Below are 23,549 nucleotides of genomic sequence, written 5' to 3'. Positions count from 1 at the left end.
CTTCGAATTCGACGATATCTGCCAACTAAATGAAAATCTGTAGTGCTACGCACTTTTGTCAATTTTTTTAGAAAATATAAGTATTTGTTCATTCAGAAATCGTAGCCGTCATCAATTATAATCGATTGGTATATTAAAAAGTATGCGTCATAGTTTAAAATTTAAAGCAAAAAATTCTGAACTTCTTCCCTTTTTCTGATTTTTTTCCTATTGCTCACTATTATTTTGTAACTTACATAGGGTTACTGTGCCCTAATTCATCTTAGCACCTCTATTTTTGATTTTGCAACGTTTATTTTAAACGAAACGCACAGAAACCCTCAAACTGAAGATTTTTTCAGAGGCCTGGACCTAGTCCTGTGAACCAAACGACTCAGCTCAACAAATTGGGTAAATGTTTGTTATTCAGAAGGAGTCATCAAAATACACCGCTGCATAGTGGTCGGAAACCCCAAAAACGTGAACCTAATTCACTAGAGGCCAAACCATCAAATAAATTCACAGGGTACCTTTGGACGAATTGTTCGTAAGAATATTCCCCACAATCTGATAAATATTAACATTAGACATGGCTTATTACGATCAAACTAAAAAATAACTTTTTATGCTGACGAGGTAGAAAGTTGGTGTCTTCGACAAAGTTTTAGAAATGCTCGTATGAAGAATTTTGTTGAACAACTTGAACATGTAGTATTTAAAATTATCGATGCATAAAGCGTTTTCTATGGCAACACTCTTAAATTTAGTTTTTTTTTGTATAACTTTTTACACTGTGACTTTTCGTGAAAACTATGTTTTAAACAAATATGGTGGCATTAAAACCACATAATATTGTTGAAGACTGTAAGTAAAAATACTCATTCGTTTCAAAGTTATTGAAGATTTTAACATTTTTTTACCATTAATTACAACATTTGACAAAAAAAAAACCGAAAATCATTTTTTCGTTGATTTTTATATGGAAAAAGTAAAAAAACATTACAAAGTGAGCTTACCATATTCATAGGATTCTAGAGTGCCACGCATCAAACCTTCTTACCTTTGTTATGTGTCGTCTGGATATTGAAAATAGTGCCTGCTCGTCCATTTTGGTTTGCACGTTTTCTCTTACGCACTTGAAGTTGGTGTAAAAAAAATAAAATTCTTCAATAACTCTAAAACGAATGAGTATTTTTACAAGAGGTGTCCGCCGCGCCGCCGATTTCAGGTAAAATTTTAACATGCAGTCTTCAACAATAATTTAATTTTACAAACAGTCTTCAATAATATTATGTGGTTTTAACACCTCAACATTTGTCTAGAATATCGTTTGCACGAAAACTCACAGTGAAAAAAGTTAAATTAAAAAACTAAATTTAAGGGGTTTGCCTTAGAAAACGCTTTATAAATCGATAACCTTAAGTCCTACAAGTTCAAGTTGTTCAACAAAATTCTTTATTATGAATATTTCTAAAACTTTGACAAAGATACCACTCTACCTCGTCAGCATAAAAAGTTTATTTTTCTAATTCAATCGTAGTAAGCCATGCCTCAATTTAATTTTTATCAGATTGTGGGGAATATTCATACGAACAATTCCTCCAAAGACACCCTGAGAATATATTCGATGGTTTGGCCTCTAGAGAATTAAGTTCACGTTTTTGGCATTTCCGACCACTCTGCGCTGCCTGCTGGCTCTTGGTGGATTCGGATTGGTTTGTAGTGGTTGTTAAGCCAACCGACTGAACCTACACCTCTTGTATCTCGCAATCCTCATCCATCCGGGACAACCGTTAAGTACTTTAGTAGGGATTGTTTTCTTGCTTATTTTGTTTTGTGTTAATCGTCATGTTTTTACCCATAGCTACTTTTCCTTATTTGCTGTCCAACCTTCGCGATGTATCTGACCTGCTCAGGTCTGTTGCAAATATCGTCACCTGTTGAGACATGAAACGATCCGGAGGTGTCGACCATAAGGATTTACATCTGTTTACAACCACCTTCGCCGGGCTTCTTATCCTTCTTGGTGCTAGTCGTTCCTATTTATCTGCTAGCTGGTGCTGAGAACTTCTCGGCGGCGGTATATCACCCTATACCGATGCCCTTTTTCGCGATCCTTTTCACTGCCACTCCAACGGAATAATCATCGGCGGTAAAATTTATCTAGACAACGATATCCCGATTTTCTCCAGCTTCGTGTTTCTCCTGCTTAGCTGCCGTTGCTAGCCCGCTGACCGGCATCTGCTGTCTACTCACTACTGTTGCTAATATCGAAGCTTGTCGAAACGTGAACCGATCCTTTAGAGAAGCCGTCCAACTTGACATACATCCCTTTCCAGCCACCCTCGCAAAGTTTCGTCCTTGGTTTCTTTATTGACTTGACACATTCCGCGGGCTTGTACACCAGAAGGATGTTTTTGTTTTGTCTTATTTTGGTATCACAATTTTTTTTTTCTCGTTTCGGTAGTGTTTAAATCATCGAAAAATTATGTAATCAAATTTTTGACATTTCTACAAATAGTTGAAAAATATATAGAGAAGTTGAATTTCACGGAAGAATGGTTTCTGAATTATTGACTTCTAAAAAAAAGTTCTATTTCATGAAACTATTATTGAAATTTTAACCTGTTTAAAGGAATTTGTTCGTTATTGAGTGTAGAATAATAAAACTAGAAAGATTTTCACTCATATTTGACTACTACATTTTTTTGAACTAATAGAAGTTTTGATTGTTTCTGTGTTGTAACGTCACGAAAAATGCATATTTATTCAGTTTATCAAAAAATTACAATTTTGTTCAAATTTATATTCCGGGTTCTCCTTGTATTCAAAAATACTTTTCCAAAAAGCCTCCAATTTCTTTTATTGGATGTGCGGAACAAAAGTTACAACAGGATACACTTTGCGTTGTAACGTCACGTAAATCAACTTTTATCATACGCTTTAACGATTTTTCAGATATAGTGTTAAAGCTTACTTGTAATGGTTTATTAAAACGCTTTCAATTTGTTTCATAAACAGGAAATTATACTAGCGTGATATTTATAAATTCAGAATGTACACCTTCAAGTCTTACACAGTTGCGTTTCGGCTTCGCCTCAGCAGAAACCAACACTAACTTTTTGTCGGAATAGATTAGCGCCGCCTTGACGCAAATCCCTTAAAACAAAAACACACTTTGTGTTTCAATCGAACGACTGATCAAACGTGATGTCCCGTCCGAGCAGAAGTTCTGTTTATGCCGATGAGACCCAGTGAAGCCGAAACTTGTCTTGCCTTAGCAGGCCTATGCAAAAACACTTCAAGTGCTTAAGCGGTTATATACCATCAACACACGCGACGTTACAACGGTTTGACCTTCATTGTATAAATCTGTTATAACTTTTTCAAATGAAATCTTTCAGAAGATTATAGATTCAGGAAAATAACATTTTTATATAAGATTCGATCTACAAAACTCGAATGCACTGGGCGAGTTATGTTCAATAAACGATTGTACAGCGTCACATTATATTTCATTAACCATCCGGCACTCGCGCGAATGGCTCCCCGAATGAGCAACCGCTGGTGCTGGAAGAAGATTTCGCTAGAGTTTCGGATGGTGTTGCACAAAAGACAACGGCGCGAGTGCCGGAGGGTTAAAGTTCACCTCCGCTGTATTCTCCTCGACGCTGGCTGGTCATATGATACGTTTCGATGCAATCGCGCTAACAGCAACGTAGTCCAGGACATGCGTTGGAATGTTGTGAGGAAATTTTCGAGTTTTGTACTTGGGGTAGTAGTTAGGCATGAATATTAATTCGTTCCCTGAATACTTCTTTCCCCCCAGCAATCAACCATTTCACACTTCGCTATCTTCGACGAGCCGCCTGTTATAAGGTTGTCCGCGACCACAGTTGTAGCCGCACGTGCTGTCAGTCAGGTACCAACCAATTCTTCCGTTACAAACCGAAATACATCGTTGAAGCAGCTACATCATCGAATTGCCTGTGGTATTATATCCGTTATGGACAATTATTTATTCGAATTAACGGGAGATTGCAACGCAATAGTTGGGGCTACAGAGACCTTTCTGGTTGACCACGCTAAATCGTCTCAATTGCTTAGAGTCGGATAAAAAGGTTTTGGCTGTGGTCATGGTCTCAAATGAGCACGAAAAAGGTAGATGGAGAGTGTTTGTTGGAGTTTGCCGACATTTTAAATCCCGTCGAATCAACGACTGGATGTAACATACCCTTTCGTAACATCACGGTGATGTGACGCGTTCTTTTTCCCTGAATATTTGTAACTATAACTTTTTTTATAAGATCTTCATCCGGTCGTCTCCCCAAGTAAAAAGTAACTAACATATACAATACTTCAGTGTACCGAGCCCTATCGATTGTCTGGCGCTTAAATTGTGCTCGCTTCCTCATATAAATCCACTTGTGTAAGTCTAACAATACAAATATCATACTATAAACTCGGATCGGGAACCTGATTCCAAATTAAGCAAAGCAATACTGCCAGTTTATTTTCTTTTGTGAAATATGTTATAAAACCTACTTTTCCGACTCCGTTAAACTATCATATTGAGCCGTATAAAATAAATAAATGTGTCAAATGGCTCAAATCTTTCTATAATAGATATGAGAGAAAAAATCTTTGTTTGATCGATTATTTCTACCACAATTTAAAAAATAAACTGCGTCGTGGTTTTTGGACACCCCATATGTTTATTCGAGTAAAATATCATTAACATGTCTATATGTAATAAAACTCAAAACAATAATACCAGCGTGATTTACAGAGTTATAGAAAAGTTGAAGATTTTCGTGACGTTACAACGCAATGATATATCGCTTTTCCTGAGAAAGGAGCGTTGTAACGTCACGAAAGTAAAAGATGATTAAAAAGAAACGAAACAATAAACTTTATATTCAATGACACGTAATTATTCGTAAGTTATTTAGAAATACTTCATAGAAGATTGTTTCTTGATAAAAAAATCATGTAGAGCAGATATTGGTCATAAAATAACCCTCTTCCAGTTTATTCAGTTTATGCCGATTGAATCTTTCGTGTAATTTTGTCTACTTTCTGAATATGTAATAAGTTTTGATGTGGGCGTTCATTTGATAAAGTTATAACATATTTATGGAATGAAGATTTGTCAAATCGTTGTAACGTCACGAAAGAATGTGTCACTTGTTTCTAGAGTGACCGAACTCAAATATTTTATGTGTCAAAACGGTTTGCAGTATATTTTTTCCTGAACAGGACGTTAATAAATTTTTTTAAGTAATTCGAAACCCTCATGGGGGGGGGGGGGGTTGAACTACCAACCCCCCTCCCCTTGCGCACGGGCCTGTGCTCATTATTATCACAATAATTAACTTTCATCCAATCTCCATAGACGAAACGAATGCGCTGCCAATGCATGCTTAATTGAAAACCGTTTAATATCCCTCATATGATTTTATTAAATAAAACTGTTTCTATGAATTTGGTTTTAAATACAGTTGGCGAAAACTGCCTTCAATCTCGAAACATGCTGTCAACCATTGATAACGGTTGGAATTCGGTGGACATGCGCACACGAAACGATAACTTTGGAAGGATTTTATCGATTTCGAAAAGCTTTTTCATGTACATATTGTGCTTATTGATCCTGTGCGATTCGAGTGAAGGTCTACTTTTGCACTCAGTAAAATGAAACCAGTTTTCTCAATATTAACTCACTCATAAGTTTCTTTTGTACGAAAAGGTCCTTTCTAATCGTAACACCTGCATCGCCTTGGTAAAACTGTACCAGTAAGATTTAATTTGATTTACTAAAAACACACAAAGATTCTTTCCGTAAGAAACCTACAACTCTGTGTTATGTCATTGTGGAGGTTGGTTAGAAGTGATATTTTTACAATTAAAGTAACTTGAAAGTGTTGTGTAGTACAAAGGACAATGATAATAGGGTTGTAACGAATAATAGTGAGTAAAGTGAACAATACGCTATTACAAATTATCATTCTTAGTATCGGGTCTAAGTGAATATCTAGTGACAGTGATTATTGATTGATCCAAGTCAAAATGCAGCAGTTTTCCAACAACGACTATGGTGGAAATGAATATGGAAACTATGAACAACATCAGCAAATTCCGATGCAACCGCAGGGTGGCGCCAGACCGATGGTTGACCCTGAGGCGATGGGGGAGGTCGATCCAACGCTGTACGTATTCTCCATCGTCATTTATTGACTGATAGTTGAAGAATAGAAAATTGATCTAATTACGGTCTCATTTGCTTCTGTCATCTTCAACAGCTATCCGCAAGCGAAAGAATCAACGCATAAAATAAGAGGAAAATCCGATATACTGGAAATGTTGTGTGGTTCCGTGGACCAAGAATTGCTGCCAGTGAAAACATTTTACTTCTTTTTCTACGCCGCCTTTGGATCACTCTTTCCACTGATGGGAGTATATTTCAAACAAATGGGAATGAATCCCGGTCAATGTGGTCTGCTTATTGGCACCAGACCGTTTGTGGAATTTTTGTCTGCTCCGTTTTGGGGAAGCTACGCTGATCGGTAAGTAGTACGAAGTAGTTCATCTAGTTTTATAACACGATAGTATATGAAGATTCCTCAACCTTAGTATTCTTATTACAAGGAAATGATGTCACTTGTAATGTTGGTATGAAGCAAGATATGTTGGAATTCCTACGCGAGACAAAAAAAATATGTTCTTAGTGATTATACTTCCAATGCTCATGAAAACAGCCACTTTTGGCGACTGTTTGGTCAATCTAGGCATCATCATCGTTGAGAAATTTCTGATTTTCTATTCTAAAGAAAATTTCGTGCTTATTATCATGCCCTGAAAACGATCCCAACTATAAATGTATAAGAAAGGCAGAACGTCTCGGGCTCTTAAATCGTTCCTGATTTGAAAAGTGCCGAAAGTATGCCGTGATCGAGCTTCCGTTTTCCTGAACCCTAAATTAACAAGTCGAAGCATATAAAATTCTCCGGACCCTTTTTGAACCCGATAGTTGCAAGTAATCTTCGATATAACGCACACTACTTATAAAAACTGTGCGTTATATCAAAATGGTTTACGAAACAGATGTTATCAAAACGTACAATTTTTTCGAATGCGATTGAATTCGCATCGCTTATCTTTATTTGTTCTTTTGATCTTCGTGTACAAATCAAACACTGCATATTTAATAATTTTCGATAGACTAAGTATGTACTGCAAAGAAATTTTGTTAAAAAAGCACATAAAATAGAAGCCAAAAATTATCAGTACAGCTTTCGTTCATATTCAAAATATTGAAATGAGTATCGTGTATGGCCTCCCTTCACAGTAAGGATACATTACACTTTCTTTTTCATCAATGGAATCAATTTCCAGGTTGTCTCTGTCGGAAATTTTTCCCATTCCTCTAAAATGACTGTTTTTAGTTATTTCTTGCTAGTAATTGTATGCTCCTAAGTTTTTGCTCGAAATAGTCCCATAAATGATCCACATAGTCCCACAAATTCTCAATTGGGTTTAAATCCGGACAATGGTAAGGATGAGGAAGCGTCGATTTAACGTTGTACAGCAACCATTTCTTTGCCTTCCTCGAATTATGCTTCGTATTGTTATCACGCACAAAACGAGTACCGTAAACCGGGGTGACATTGATCACTTTTTGAAGTAATCATTACATATTTTTGGACGCAATACATTTTTTCAAGTTTAATATTTTTAAACCATGTACTGATGTATGGAGAAAAGATTGGATGGTTTTACCTAAAATTCTCCGCTTCCGGCTATTTTTCCAAAAATTATTTCAAATTGAAGTATTCCGGGGTGACTTTGATAACCTACATGTTCACCCACATTAAGTTAAATGAAATGGGGGTTGGGGACTTAAGAGTTAATGTCAATGTTTTTCATTCAAATGTTTGTTTAAACTAATTCTGGAAAGATACTCATTGTTAAATAGATGATAATTGGTATTATACAAAGTGTTTCATTATACTGTAAAATTCGAGTAAACCAAATTCGTATAATTTGTGTCCAACTAGAATGAAAGATTCTGAAAACCTTTAAAACTGCTAAAATTGTTTAATTCAGTGCTTTATCAATGTACAAAAAGTTTCATACATTTTAACACGTTAGACATTAAACAATAAAAAATATTGCGATTTTTAGCTTAAAATAATTTGAAATAATTGCCAACTAGTTGCACAAAAATCTGTATTGAAAATAAGCAAACTCTTAAAAATAAATTTTGCACATCCCACTCTAAAGGAAAATAAAAATTCGTTTGTAATTTATTACTCTTGCTCAAATCTGAGATTTATTTGTTTTATAAAAAATAGACACTTTACGAAGCTTCATAAAAATAACGTAAAGTCAAATTTCGATTTTTTGTAGTTTTTGTACCCAAAAACCGAACAATATACTCAAAAAGCACAACAAATCAGTATTTTATAAGTTTAGAGTAAAACTCATTTCAAATGATTCTGTAGACTATTCTGGTTTAATAAGCGATCTACGAAAAAAGTTTCAAGTGATCAAAGTCACCCCGATGATCAAAGTCACCCCGGTTTACGGTAATCTCTGCCATAGCCTATTTTTTCCGCGCTAGCCTCAAAATTCGACTTCAAAATGTTCAAACGAAACATCGTTATATCAAGTTACCAACTCCAGAGACTCCAAATGCACCCAAAGCCATTACATTATACTCAACATGATTACCATGCATTTAATCTGGTCAGTAAAAATAGATTTTCGTAGAACTGTTCTAGTCCCAATCCGTCTTTTGGAGCTTATTCCACGCGTTTGTGGATATTATTTGCGAGATTAAAAGCTTCTTCGGGGAAACTTTTCCATGGTATATTTTCGTATGAAAATAAATGCGTATGATTTGGAGGAAAATCGTCACATTTTCAAATTTAGAAAAATTTGCAAATAATGTGCGAGGTTTGCCGATGCATCTCTACGAGCATATGGTGCATTCGTGTACTTCAGAGCTGTGTCTGCATCGGGTGGTGTATCAATACGTCTCATGACAGCAAAATCTCGTGTTGCTCCTCCGGAACGAAGACGACCTACGCTAGCTCGGTTGGAGCTGTGTGCAGCTCTTCTTCTGGTCAATCAGCAGAAAAAGGCGCTAGAAAGTGTGGAAGTGCACTGCCCTCGTTAGTTTTGGTCGGATTCCACGATCGTCTTACACTGGCCAGCAAAGGAACCGTCAACATGAAAAATATTCATTGCAAATAGAGTTGCAGAAATACAACAGCTGACACAAGGCGGAATTTGGAACTATGTTTCGACCAATGATAACCCAGCCGATCGTATATCACGCGGTTTGAATCCCAACGACATCATTTGCAATTCGTTGTGGTGGGATGCTCCCCAATGGCTTATGAATCCTGTACAAAATTGGCCGAAGTCTTCACATTCGTGGAAAAATGTCTCTCCTCCCCATGGAGATCTCGAATTGCGTGCGACAGTATTGGTTACTATCGAAAAGGAAAGAGGGCACGAGAATTGGCTAAAATACGCGTTTGAAAATTATGATTCTTTTCACGACGTTTTGCGTGTGATGGCTTACTGTAGACGCTTTGTCGCAAATTGTATACGTAAATCAGTTCAAACCAACCCCATAACTGTTCCGCTGACATTAACAGAAATCAAAACAGCAGAGATGCTTTTCATTCGCCAAGTGCAAATGGAAACGTTTCCGACAGAAAACCGGCAATTATTTGCAGGTTTGCCTATTAACAGAAAATCATCCTTACTGGCAATGAATCCTTTCATACGAAACGGTGAGGACCTAATTCGAGTTGGCGGACGTTTAAAAAACGCTTGTATACCATTCGGTCAGAAACACCCTGTCCTACTTCCAAAGCATCACTTTGCCGTCGAATTGCTCTTTCTTGATGCTCACCGGGAAACTTTGCACTCGGGTCCCTCACACTTGCTAGCATCAGTTCGCAGCAGATTTTGGCCCATAGATGGACGGAATAAAGCCCGAGCAACCGTACGCAGCTGTATTACCTGCTTTTGCTATAACCCAAGAGTAGCCGAACAAATTTTGGCTTACCTACCATCTGTACGTGTAAATCAATACAGGGTTATCCGCAATGACGGGATTGATTATTGCGGCCCAATCGTCATTCAAGGCAAACGCAACCAACCGCCAATTAAGTGCTACATATGTATTTTTGTGTGCATGACAACAAAGGCTGCACATCTCGAGCTCGTTACCAACTTAACAACAGAGGCTTTCATCGGTGCGTTAAAAAGGTTTTGGGCAAAACGTGGTTTTCCCCAGAACATCTATTGCGACAACGCAACAAATTTCACGGGTGCCGATCGTGAATTGAAGCAGTTGAAACATCAGTTCGAGTCTCAACAACATAAAGCTGCAGTTATCAACGAGTCATCTCGCATTGGCATTCGATTTCATTTCATTCCTCCACGATCACCGTCATTTGGAGGGCTTTGGGAAGCGTGCGTCAAGTCGACAAAGGAAATTCTGAATAAGGTGTCTATGGATGTACGGCTCACTTACGAAGAGATGCTAACCACACTAGCCCAGGTGGAAGCCTGCCTAAATTCGCGACCTCTAACGCAAATGTCTAGCGATCCTAATGACATGCAGCCTCTAACTCCAGGCCACTTCCTCATTGGTGGTCCGCTTGAAGCTATACCTGAACCCGATCTTCAGCATATTCCTTGCAACCGCTTGTCACGGTGGCAGAGAATGCAACGCATGTTCCAAGAATTTTGGTCCCGATGGTACAAGGAGTACTTGCCAATTCTTCAAAAACGTTACAAATGGCCAAGCCTTAGGTCTAACTTATCAGTTGGAGACATGGTGCTGTTACACGAGGACAATCAACCTCCATTCAAAGGTCATTACAGGAGAAGATGGAAAAGTACGAGTTGCTGATGTGATGCTCGACGGAAATGTCACTTCCCGTCGCGACATCCACAAACTATGCCCGTTACCTAAGCCACAGGTGGATGAACCCTACACAGCGTCTAGTCCACTATCCACTGAGTCATCATAAAATCCGAACTCAATCGCATCTGTAAGCAACCACGCCACGCCGCTACAGTCGTTTTCTGCATCAACGGTTTGAAAATTGGTGGCGGCCAGATAGAGAATCGAACGACGACCTCGTCAACGGTTCGAACGGCTTCGCTACGTGGGACTGAAGGATGTCAACCCGATCGCCCGAAAATCCAGCGCCTCATCAACACCTTTCTACTATGTTGAAACCGGTTGTTTCAAGGGGAGCGGCATATACGAGCACAGAAGAAGAAACATTTGAAATCAAATTATTTAATTAAATGAAATGTAAACTATTACACTTAGGTTAAGCACACCCCTACACCTAGCACTCACACTGAGCTCAATTCCACAAAACTAGGCCCACCTAACATCACATTTACCTACCGTTACGATCGAAAGTGAACTAATAGATAATAGTGTGATATGTACTTATACGGATAAAGTGAAATAAACGGCAGTTAAAACCTATTCAACATACCGAGCACCTACGTTGTCGCTCTGGTTTAATCGCGTCGTTCACCGAGAGCCCGCCATCATCTCGTCGTCCACCTTTCTTCGCATCGTCTGGATCAGCTTCGAGTGGAATCTGGAACCTATTCCAACCAAGGGACTACCGACGGCGACACGCAGAACAAGCACAGGCTCGTACACCCCCGAAAAATTTTCACACTACGCCACTGACTACTGTCCTCTAAATATTATTATACTTGCCGTATCAGAAAAGCGTATACAAAAAGCCAAATTTCTTTCGGATTGCCACGGGAAGCTTACTAAATTTTCACCAGACAGCGTTTAGCTATTGTGAACGACAAGAATGTTTTCCAATAAAGTGTATCAGTCTAGCATTGTAATCGTGTTTATACAGATATAATAAAATAAACATATACTAAAAGACCATGATTCGTAATTGGCCACACGTGTTGCATGAATTAATTAGATGTTCGGTGATGGCCGGTGGATCCCATGTGCTTGAGAAACTAATAATCCCACTCATTTTCATTGGTCTTATATACGCATTTTCATGAACCAATTAATGAAACTTATCCATATCATCCGTGCGCTTTCAGATGCAAAAAAGGAAAGATGCTACTCATGGCTTCGCTTGCGGCATGGATTATCTTCACATTGCCACTAGGCTTCATTCAACCTCCGGCGACCAGCTGTATCGAAAGAAAGAATGCAACCGACTTCGAGCTACGAACACCGCAGGTTCCTCGAATCCTCAAACGATCCATCGACCAGAGCCTTCTCGAGGAAATCTCTTTCGGAAAGTACACTGAACCAGAAACTCAGTTTTCTAGGTAATGAAATTGTGTCAACGTATGCTATATGATAATGGAAAAGAAATTCTCAACTGATAAATGTTTCTACAGAGTTGAACGCGCTGCACGACCATTTGCTGCAGCAGGACAATCGCCACTTGGAGTCAGCTATGCTAACAACTTCAACGAGAGATTGCATAGCGATTGGGTTTCGCCCTTGTTTTCCTCTATCGTGTACAGAACTGCGGTACGGCAGGACTTTTTCTTAGATACAACGAGAATATTCATCTATTGATTATTTGCAGGACATTCAAAAAGCCTTTTTTCTGCTTTTGCTTCTTGTTGTCATCGGAGAATTCTTCAGTGCTCCTGCGATAACATTAGCTGATTCAGCTGTTATTACCATTCTCGGCGAAGATGCCGATCGATACGGACATCAACGAATGTTCGGATCGCTTGGATGGGGGTTGGCGATGTTCTTCGTTGGCATAGCTTTGGATCATTCGACGGCTTTCCCGGATCATCCATGTGGACCAGAGAAGCAGGAGAAAAACTACTCTATTTGCTTTGCAACGTTTTCAGTACTAATGGGAGCAGCACTTATCTCCGCCTCTCAAATAACGTTTAAATATGACTATTCAGTAAGTTTGAGGAAACCTATTTGATGAAATTCTGTATGACCAGCATAAACTTTCAGGAGCCTCAAGAGCCTCAGGTACAAAAAGTTAGTCAGGAACCAACTCACGAGGAAAGAATGCAACACCAACTAGCAGAACAGTTGCAACTTCCAGCATTGGCTGCCTCCGCAGGCGGTGTGGGTTGTGCAGCTCCGACTCCACAAGCTCTGGGTGCTAAGGTAAGTAACATCAAAAACATGCCAGATTTGGAATCAGCTCAGCTATTCATTTTTTTAGACCGAGATATTCGCACAGACAACCCGAGAAATGCCGGAATGGGTCACTGTACTGAAACAGTTCAAAGACGTCAAATGTGCTTCGTTTCTCTTCGTGGCGTGGTTCATGGGATTTGGCATTGGGTTAATCTTTACCTTCCTCTTCTGGCACCTGCAGGATTATGGTGGATCTCCGACTTTGTTCGGCGTTGCATCTGTCATTAACCATATTTCGGAAATATTTGCCTACTTTTTCAGTTTTCGTTTAATTACCCAGATCGGTCATGTCAAGGTAAGTTTTCGTCAAGTTAACCTAATTCAACCAGCTTTTGCATAATGTAGTTTGATTTCAATATATCGGTATTCTACAGTTCGGTGAAAAGTAAGCTAAACACGGCTTATTTCGTTATCAAAGATCAACAACAAAACAAATTGCATCGTTGAAAACGAAAAAAGCTAGAAAGGAAAATACAATTGGCTAAATCTACGGCAATAAGTAAGCTTATTCAGAATTAAGTTTGATTTTTAAATTTCGAATTCATCTCGTCAGTAACTAGCACCAACTGGGTGTCTAGTTAGACGATGTATCTAAACTAGTACCCAAATTAGCACTAGTTAGACACACAAGTCCAAACAGTTCTCACGACACATATGAATGCCTAAAGCAACTGGTTTGTCCCGAATAATGTCCCGGGAAGCACATACAGAAGCTCTGGTTTGCTGACGAGAAAGCAATGCTAAATGCTAACTTACTTGGTAATAATCAGCACAATGCGTCGCTATTGTGCTATCTACTGAGTTAGATATGCCACATTACTTGTCTGAAAAATCTCTACAATGTGGCGTTTTCAGAATTTTGAAATTCTACTTGGTTGCTTAGATATAGAGAGAAATATGATGAGAAATTGTGAATTTTTTGTTTCAAGTCACTGTATCTAGAGATTTGCTCTAGTTATATTGAAGTTTTAGATGTTTTTATGTGTTAAAATGTCTGAGGAACACAATGGCATAAAAATTTTCAAAAGCAAAATACACGAGTTGTGAGAAAAACACAGTTTAAGGTTTAAACTGGAAATATAGCATATTTGGCAACACTGTAACCAAAAATAACTATTTTTCCTAGATTCCCTGACTCATTTTCTTCAAAATGCATCTCATCGATTGTTTGTAGACCAAATGAACCCAAAGATATGAATAAAAGTTAAAAATTGATGATTTTTTTTCTATGGAAAATTTGCCATGCACGATTATGACACGTCATACAAATTTTGTCATCAGTACACGCCTATGACAAGTGTGAGTGCGACTTTTGTTTACATTCATAGTAAAAAATCGCAACATAGTCAAGCGATTCGTAATATTTGAGAGATTAATACAGAATAGATAGAAGCATCAATTGTCTTCTTTGTACTGTTTATACCATTTATAAGTTTCAAGATATTCAATCTCAAACTTTAAAAATCGTTTTTCTCGTAATGAGTTAAATGGCGCTTGTCATAAGATAGCACAACAGCGACGAATGGTCAAAACTGTCTAAAATGGCCATTTTATGCTAATTTTGAGTTTTCATCACAAACAAAATCTTAAATGAAAACACCCATCATTTTACACAAAACATGAATTTCACCCATCGATATGCTTCATAAATGTTCATATGATAGGTAAAACTTCTTCAATCGTAGATATATTTTTTTCTAATGGTTTATTAGACACGACTCAATGCGTTAGCACAACAGCTTTGGATCTTTTAAGTTTTTACAATAAGTAAAAATAAAAAAAAAATACTAAGAATGTCTGTCTGTTAGATCTTGCTGACGCAGTTTTCTACCGCATGTTGAAATGCTTTTCCTTGGCGGTGAAGCATTGGATTTGATTATTTGTCACAGCTTGGAGGTCATTCAGTTTGCCTTCTCTCGCGTTATCGTTCACGTCCATGTCATCATCAGTACTTCACGGTCACGGTGTTCACGGTCAGATATTCTTATTTGTTTCTTGTTCATAGGGGTTGCTGTTGTAAAGCCGTCTTCATCGGTATTTGCTTCTATTTTCTGTGATACTAGTTGTTGGTTTGGGAGTGGTTGTCGTGGTCGTTGTCCAGTCATTATTGGTTAATTGGGTTGTAGTTTTTGGATTATCTGTAAGTGTCGGTAACTGCTTAATAGATTTGGCTGTAGTAGATGCGTTTTGAATAGTTGCTTCGGAACATGTTTGTCCGTAGTGGGCTGTCTGGTTACAGATTTGGCATGTTAGGGTCTGCCCGGGATATGTGATCAGCGTTGTTTGCTTATAGATTGTGCCATTATTGGGTGATTTGCATTTGATAGTTATGTAAGAAGATTTAGTCACTCGCATCCTCACAATACGAACGCCGTTAGGAATACCGGTGAAAAACCTTCTTCAAGTGTCATTCGTAATAGATTCCATTACTCCGTATTACGACATAATTGATGTAATCTTCCTTAGTGCGCGGTGCCAAATCATGGATACGAATGTATACCATGTCATTTTCCATATACGCGGGGATAATGATTCTGGTGTTCTTAAATTCGACCACGTGTTGCATGTTGTTCTTTGCAATGATGTTTTCTGCCTGTACTAAACTTCTAATCGTAATCAAAACACAGTTTTTGGTTTGGTGTAGCTAAATGTACGACACCTCCTGAACTGTGGGTCTAATATGAGTTTTATTCAAGTCGATCGCAATCGTGTTAGCCCACAGCACGGGCACTGTTGTTTCCTTTGGCAGACTCATATCACTGCGGAACGATGCAATGTTGTGTGTGCACAGGATATAGAACAAAGCGCTAGCTTGCTTCATTGGCGCCTATAGTGTGGCGATTTGTTTGCTTAGGCTTTGTACTAGGTCTTAAAATAGACTAATCATAGATATTTAATACACCCAGAAAATAGTCATTTTCAGAAAAAATAATCAACTTTATATTACCACAGTTGATAATTTATAAACAATTTAGTGAAAAATCATGCAATTCTTATGGCAACCAAATTGTATAACCAAAATATGCATAACTGCCTTTCTTATGTAGAAATTGTCCTTCACTTTTTATTTGAGTTTTAATTGAGTAATTTCATGGTTTTCCACTACATAATGTTTATAAATTACCAACAGTTATAATATATAGTTGAAAACTTTTTTGTTTCGAAATGTCTACTTTTTGGGAGTATTAAGGATCCGTCATAGATAAAGTTTGACCTCCAATATGAACATTTCTGATGCATATTGTGGTTAACACTGGAAATTAGCAAAAATAGCGAAAAAACAAGATAGCGATAAGATTGCGAAACCGCCATTTTTAAGATTTAACCGCTTCAATTCCGCAATGCTACAAGAACATAATTTGTTTTGTTTTTTATATGAAGCGTTTGAGCGGCTATTGGTCTTGAACCAAGGAAAAACTTAGGAGGATGCAAAGGAATCGAGCTAGGAATCAAAAAGGCACACTAAACAATAAATTAAATGGGTGCCAAAAAATAGTACCAAATAATTTCCCATTTTCGCTCCACAGGTAGTGAAGGGGTGAATAAATCCATGAACTGTCAATTCATGACCGTCCGAATCCTGACCAACAGGTCCTATATATTGCTTGATGTTTGTTCTAAACTGGGCGGATGGAGCTAACAGGGTATATTTTCTATTCTTTCGCTATTTTGAATTGATTCCGTCGCATGCTAATCTTCGATGAAAAGCACAATATCAGTTATAGATACCAAAGAGAATAGTGAAAGAGACGCAGAGTGAAAATCAGTCAAAACCGCAACACTCCCTTTACGATGATTTCAACACTAGAATTTGGCAACCGTTTCCAAAGGCAGCACTTTAAAAACTCCTATTATATTTTGAAAACAAACCTTTTGTCGATCGTTGAATTTGTTTATCAAACGATGTGCATTTCGAAACAAAGAGATGAAATAATTCTAAAACTTGTTTTTACTCATACATAGACTCTAGAATGCGCCTTACAATCACGATTGCACTAAATTCTGACGAAAATTCAAATTTTTTTTTTTGATAGATTTACAATACTTATCTCCTCCAACTCAGGCATGAGTAATGTTTATTTACATTGCACGATTGGTCTGCTCAATAAGGTATTTTTGGCTTCACACTATTCGTCTCTTTTCCTATTCTCTTTGATAGATACTATATTCATAGTTAGGCGGACACAAAAGCTGGAAAACTGGCAGCTCTTATTTCAGGAAGAAAACACTGGCATCCCATGCAAATGTTCAAGCTCTAGCTTAACAGTTTTATTGTTGACGTCATTAGTAAGAACTTTGCATGTACGAATAGCAAAACGAATTTGAAGATATGACGTGGTGTTATATTTGTGTGAATATCTCCTGGTGATTCAGAAAAGAATACTGTTTATTTTTGTTTCTACACGCTCCAAAACACAAGGAAAGAGTAAAATAATCATCACCATAATCACAATATCTTTTCCATATACATCCGAAAAGATATGGTTACCAAATGGACTGAGAGCAAATTAAGGACATCCCTGCCAAATCTATTCGGAATTGGTGCTTGAATCAGTTGTCGTTTGAGCCAGAATTTTGAAAAAGTCGGGATTCCGGCTTATTTTCCAGCAGTTGAACTGGGACGTTGAATCTTGATCGAGACAAATTGGAATGGTGTAGTGTCAATATAACCACTTTGGTCAAACCTCATATCGAGCTATCCAACAAATTTTGATTATTGATGTGAAATTCATGGCATGGCGTGAAATACGAAGTTCAGATAGTCAATCCGCCTACTGGACTAGCTTTCGTCAAATCAAGGTAAAATCACAGATAACAGACATTTAGGCTAGAACAAAAAAATTTCAAAAACCTGTGTAAACTTTCAAAATAATAAACGTTGGAAATCCGTGTTTCACTATTGTCATCTGCGCAACTGTTTGCTATACGTGTTTGACAGCTGCACTCTAACTGCATTGTATCGATCACTGCGCCATCTACAAACGTTTGCCAAAAGTGTTTCAGACGTCTGATTTATTCGGAATCTCAGTAGCGGGTATTTACACACGATTCAAATCGAGCCTAAACGTCTGTTATCTGCAGTAAAATATTCTCCGACAAAGTATTTCGCTAACTCTAACTTCAATTACATTCTTTCCAGCGGCCTTACCGTTTTCAGTTTTTAAATTATCTTTCTTATTTGGTCTAGCGTGTGTTGATATACCCATAAACCTCAATCCTTTGATTGCGTCCAAAAAAGCAAACCTAGGCCGTGGTAAAACATAACGTTGCGGGGTTGTAGCAAATCAGTTTAGGAATTTAGGATTTATAAGCCATCCAGAGCCGGCGAATATATCCGAAAGGGTATTATATCCGAGAGGGTAATTACCCACTCTAAACGTTAGAACAAACTTAAAATTTGAAGCCTGACAAGCATGTGTCACACAATGCTCGTGTCAGAAATCCTCTATGTACTAAAATTTCATTTGCCACAGACGCACCGCGGGTGATTTTATTAGATTGTTATGCTAGTATGAGTATTGCAAAAACCGGCATTTCTTTAGTCCTACCTATGCTACCCACTTGAGCTAAAAGCATGACGCCGGCCCTGACGCCATTAGCTAGCATCATTGGTTCTTGTAGCATAGGAACGGTCACGTAATAAACAGGATTCGCGGATAGGTGTTTTCTTTTTTTCTGTCCATTTGATAATTGGTCTCGTATAGCCTCACATTCTGCCTTACATATTTTAAACGGACTGGCAGCACTTAGCAGTTCCCCCTGGCTGCATTAGTTGTTATTTTTTACGTGTCCACGAGTCTCGTCCCACGGGTAGATGAGTCCTTATCCATTTCATCAGACAGGATGTCACACTATTTAGCTGAAAACTCGACTCAAAATGATTGGATTGAGCTTAAATTTGAACACATTAGTTAAGGAGTTATATACAAAGTTGGTACTCAAAAAAACGAAAAAAATGTATTAAATATTCTGAAAGTACATACTTTTGAAAATATATGTGCGAAATTTCATCCAGATCGTATTACCAGATTTCAAACTGCAGCCGTTCGCAGCGGGCTGGTTCTTCCGCGCATGAAGTTAACACAAAACTTTAAACGCAATTATCACGGACCTAAGTTTTTCGAAAACTACCGTTGCGGTGAACGTGATATCTCAAGAACTATTCATCCGATCTTCATCAAATTTTTTTAATTGTTTTTATTTATATTACCGTATACTTAAACGGTTGCTCATCCAAAAATTCTTTGCAATTAATTTTTGTATAAAATTTTGCACACCAAGAAACTCAATTTTTCGGTCAAATTGTTTTTTTTTGTTGAAAAAAAAATTCATTGGGAAATTTATCCTTTCAATTACACCACAATACATTTTTCTTCAATGATCTTTTGACTTTTTTGATTTCTGTTGAGCGGTTCGGCTTGGAGAGCGTTCACCACAAACCTCCGCCAAAAAACACGCTTCGGGGGATAGACCATAACTCCACCAAACTTGAATATTTTTTTTTAAATTCAACTTGTTTTTTCAAACTTAGATAGCACTACTAACAAACTGTCTTTCGCTTTTTCAAATTAAATTTACATAAAACACTAAAAAATCACGAACTTAACTCACTTTTTCGCCACAACCTTGTATATAATTTTTTTTATTGATCTAAAATGTGCTTTAGGATCCTGAAAATGGTATACCAAAAAGCCACAGGCGACAATAATTGCTAAATGTTCAAATTTTCAATTCTGCCAAAAGGCCTCTAAAGTATACTCCGAGCATACTGAAAACTTTATCCGCGTTTTTGTCGAAACCACATTTTTTGAGCTGGCCGGTAACGTAACTCGAACGGATGATTTTTGAACGTTTTTAAATTTTCACAGTATATCCAAAATTGATTTCTCCAGCGACGTAAGTAGGATCTTATTTTTTATTGTTTTTTTAATCAGCAATTTTGTGTCGATTTTTATGACATTTTCAGCGTTTTTTTTTTCAACTAAAAAGAGCGCCATTTCGCGAAAAAAACAAAATATCGAAAAAATACTACGTGCGATGCTTGCTATTGTTAGAAGAAATCGAAAAACATGTAGTTTTAATCTGTAGGTTTAAAATTACCAGAGATAGGTTTCCGGCCATGGACCCCTACCAAAAAGAGGCATCTACGGGAAAAGGCTGCATAGCCGCCATCTTGTGACAAAACCACTTGAAACAATTCTTATTTGTACTTCACAACTAGTACAATAAATCCCATTTGACAGGATCTCGATTCACTTCGTTATTGCGTATATAAAATTTCCTGAAATATTCCTAATTTTTAGCTCAAGTGGCAGGATGAATAAAGGCATGTTGTACTCCACTTTTTACTTCGCTCAAACTCTAGTACTTTACATTTTTCTTGGCCAGATTTTTATTTCACTACTTCTTCGGAACGAAACAAAGATGTTGATATCTATTTAAGCGCAATCCAATCCCTATAAGCCGAGTAATCAAGGAAGTAATGTGACTAATGAGATGGATATGGGTTCGTCTACCCTACAATAAAAAAATCTGACCTGGAAAATGTAAAATAATCGCGTTTGAGCGAAGCGAGGGGAAATTAAATGCATTAAATGTGTTAGGTGACAGCTGCGATTGTGTGTGATCTCGCTTTAGAGGCAGGGGACGATCTCTGTCGCCAGTGCGATAATCATGTGTTCTTTCTGGGATGTCCTCATATCCCAGGAATAGCATAAGGGTTTGTGCATTGGGCAGGAGTCCCGAGGGTTGCAAGTTCGAATCTTGCATCTGGGGAGAATTTTTTTTCGCACAATTGCTTTCGCTTAACTCACCGTTTCGATCCCCGTCGGATAATATCATACATCTCACGTACTATTTCTGTCAACTATAGTTAGCACACTTTCGAACTTTTTACAGAATTAAATGATTTATATGTATACTTATTTAACCCCATTCACCATTACTTTGTTTGTAGGTACTATGCCTTGGACTTGTAGGAAATATTTTGCGATTCTTATATATTTCTTACCTGAAGAATCCTTGGTGGGTTCTACCATTTGAGTTTATGCAAGGTAAATACAATAAAACAATCCCGACTCAATAGGTATTAAGTTTTTTTAATTATTACAGGAATCACACATGCTGCTGTTTGGGCTGCGTGCTGCTCGTACATTGCACATAATACTCCGCAGCACTTAAGATCATCGGCTCAAGGTCAATACCTATATTTTTTTATTATTATCATTAAATACTTACAACAATTTTTTGTTCATAAGGTGTCCTCCAAGGACTGCATCATGGGCTTGGAAGAGGTTGTGGTGCCGTGATTGGCGGAATGTTCGTCAACTATTTTGGAACGACTGCCACATTCCGTGGATATGGAGTCATTTGCATTTTTGTTCTTGCCGCTTTTGTGTTCATCAATTTCTATCGAAAGGAGCAGGGCTTTATTTCAGAAATTCCAACCACGGAAGATCCACATCAGGTATTAATAACATGGCTAAATTCCGAAAAATCTAATTAATTAACTTTCGGAACCACCTTTCAGGTTGCGGAAGAGACGGCGCATCTTGCTCCGCATGGTGTTCCTAGTAACCCCATACCAAGAGCATTATCCAGTACACGATTAAATGAAATAGGCAATCAAAATTCCGACAATGGTTACGGTACTTACCAAACTACAGGTGGAGCCCTCGATGTTCCTGGCGGTGTGCCAAATAATCCATTCGCTGCTCCCCAGAATATCAGCCAAGGTGGACACCAGTATTAAATGATGATACTTATACATAATCCAACAGTACGACTACTTGGTAGGATAGGTTTACGTGTAACACGTCATTTCAGCAACAAACACGCATACATTCAAACCGAAACACAGTCATTAGTATAAATATTGATTATTTAATCTGGTTCTAGTTATGACATACGTTCAAGAGTGCATCCATAAGTTAGTTAACATTTCGAGAAGATTTATTTTGCTGTCGTAATTTATGGAGTATCTTTGATCGTGCATTCAATTTGAATGAAATCAAAATCTATATAATCTAAATTGCAATCTCTAGCTAATACGAAAGTCCCAACAAAACAAATTAAACGACAGCCGGTTCAAATACATATCGGTTGTTCAAGATATTATTCCTAAATGTTGGGAAGCTGAATTAGGATATGAACATATGAAGAACTCAACATAAATGTGTCGCTTACCTATGCAGCATTTCACAAGATACAAATCACAGTATTCGACTTTTGTTTGTGACAAACAAACTCGATTTATTTAAACCTGATTGTATTTTCTTTGTATATTACCCTTACTTGAAAACATAAATTAAACAATTAAGAAAAAATAAGCACCTAGTAAAATTGTTATAATTACTCTATGAATACTCATACTCACAGGATATCAATCCTGTATGCCTAGTACATTACCTTTGCTACTTATTGGATTAATAAATAGAAAAACGTTTCTAATATTACCACATAATGATTGAATAATTATTTTATGTTTCACCAAATCGCCATTGATTTTTTTATGAATGCAACCTTTTGTTCACTTGCACAACGAAAACTGTCGTCCACACGGAAGTTTAAATCAGGTATCAATTCTATAAATACAAGCAAAGTTTTATTCCTACATCAAAAGTTGAAGTTTGTTTGAATATAAATTCTTGTTAAAATGCAATGCCAGCAAAAGCTTTATTGAAACATCGTGTCGCATATCAGTTTTCAACTACAAATTTTAAATAAGAGCGTTCAAATATTTAAAATGAATGATAGAATGTACTATTTACCGTATTTACAACACGTTTCTCATGGCCACAAGAAGGCAGTTTTATAGACAACCAGTGCTCCGATAATATCCTCCACCTTCTGTAAAACTAAGCATTAAAAAATTCGATACATTGTGCAATGCAAAACAATCATGTGTTCTATTCTCAATATTTGATCGTTAAAATCAACAATCTAAATTTGACTTTGCTGTTGTTAACCAGTCAGGTACGACCCTCGATGTAGTCTCGAATGTTCATAATACCAGTACCAGCATTGAATTACATGTGCCGTTGTCATCTTTTGTTGTATAAAACCATACTTGACTGATAGAAACGGAAGGTTTAAGTACCATGAACTAGCTGTAATCGATAGAGAATAATCACAGTATGTTACCAAAAAAACAGGAAGTATAGATGTTGAAAAGTACTCGTGATAAAATTAGAAAAAATACAGTGAGCTCGCAATTAAATAATGAATGAAAAATAACATTATGTATCTGAACATGTACAGCACTGATACTATAATAAAGTTATATAGTTTTCGACTGTACAAAATGCACTTCTAAAATGTACTAACATGAAATAAATGCGAAAGTCGTTACAATGACAAA

The 23,549-nt window shown here is 37.4% G+C and overlaps 1 protein-coding gene across 1 annotated transcript; it reads left to right on the top strand.

Annotated features, from left to right (window-relative positions):
• The first annotated feature begins 5,608 nt into the window (after positions 1 to 5,608).
• LOC131683446 (major facilitator superfamily domain-containing protein 6) lies at positions 5,609 to 23,549 on the top strand. Its single transcript, XM_058965443.1, has 11 exons — positions 5,609 to 6,185; positions 6,279 to 6,542; positions 12,106 to 12,339; positions 12,412 to 12,547; positions 12,606 to 12,941; positions 12,998 to 13,156; positions 13,215 to 13,484; positions 21,147 to 21,243; positions 21,302 to 21,385; positions 21,448 to 21,656; positions 21,720 to 23,549. Exons 1-11 carry the CDS (start codon positions 6,046 to 6,048, stop codon positions 21,939 to 21,941), a joined length of 2,151 nt encoding a protein of 716 aa, XP_058821426.1. The 5' UTR covers positions 5,609 to 6,045; the 3' UTR covers positions 21,942 to 23,549.

The sequence above is a fragment of the Topomyia yanbarensis genome, chromosome 2, assembly GCF_030247195.1.
Source record: "Topomyia yanbarensis strain Yona2022 chromosome 2, ASM3024719v1, whole genome shotgun sequence".
Taxonomy (NCBI): Eukaryota; Metazoa; Arthropoda; class Insecta; order Diptera; family Culicidae; genus Topomyia; species Topomyia yanbarensis.
This window is presented reverse-complemented; position numbering and strand designations above follow the sequence as displayed.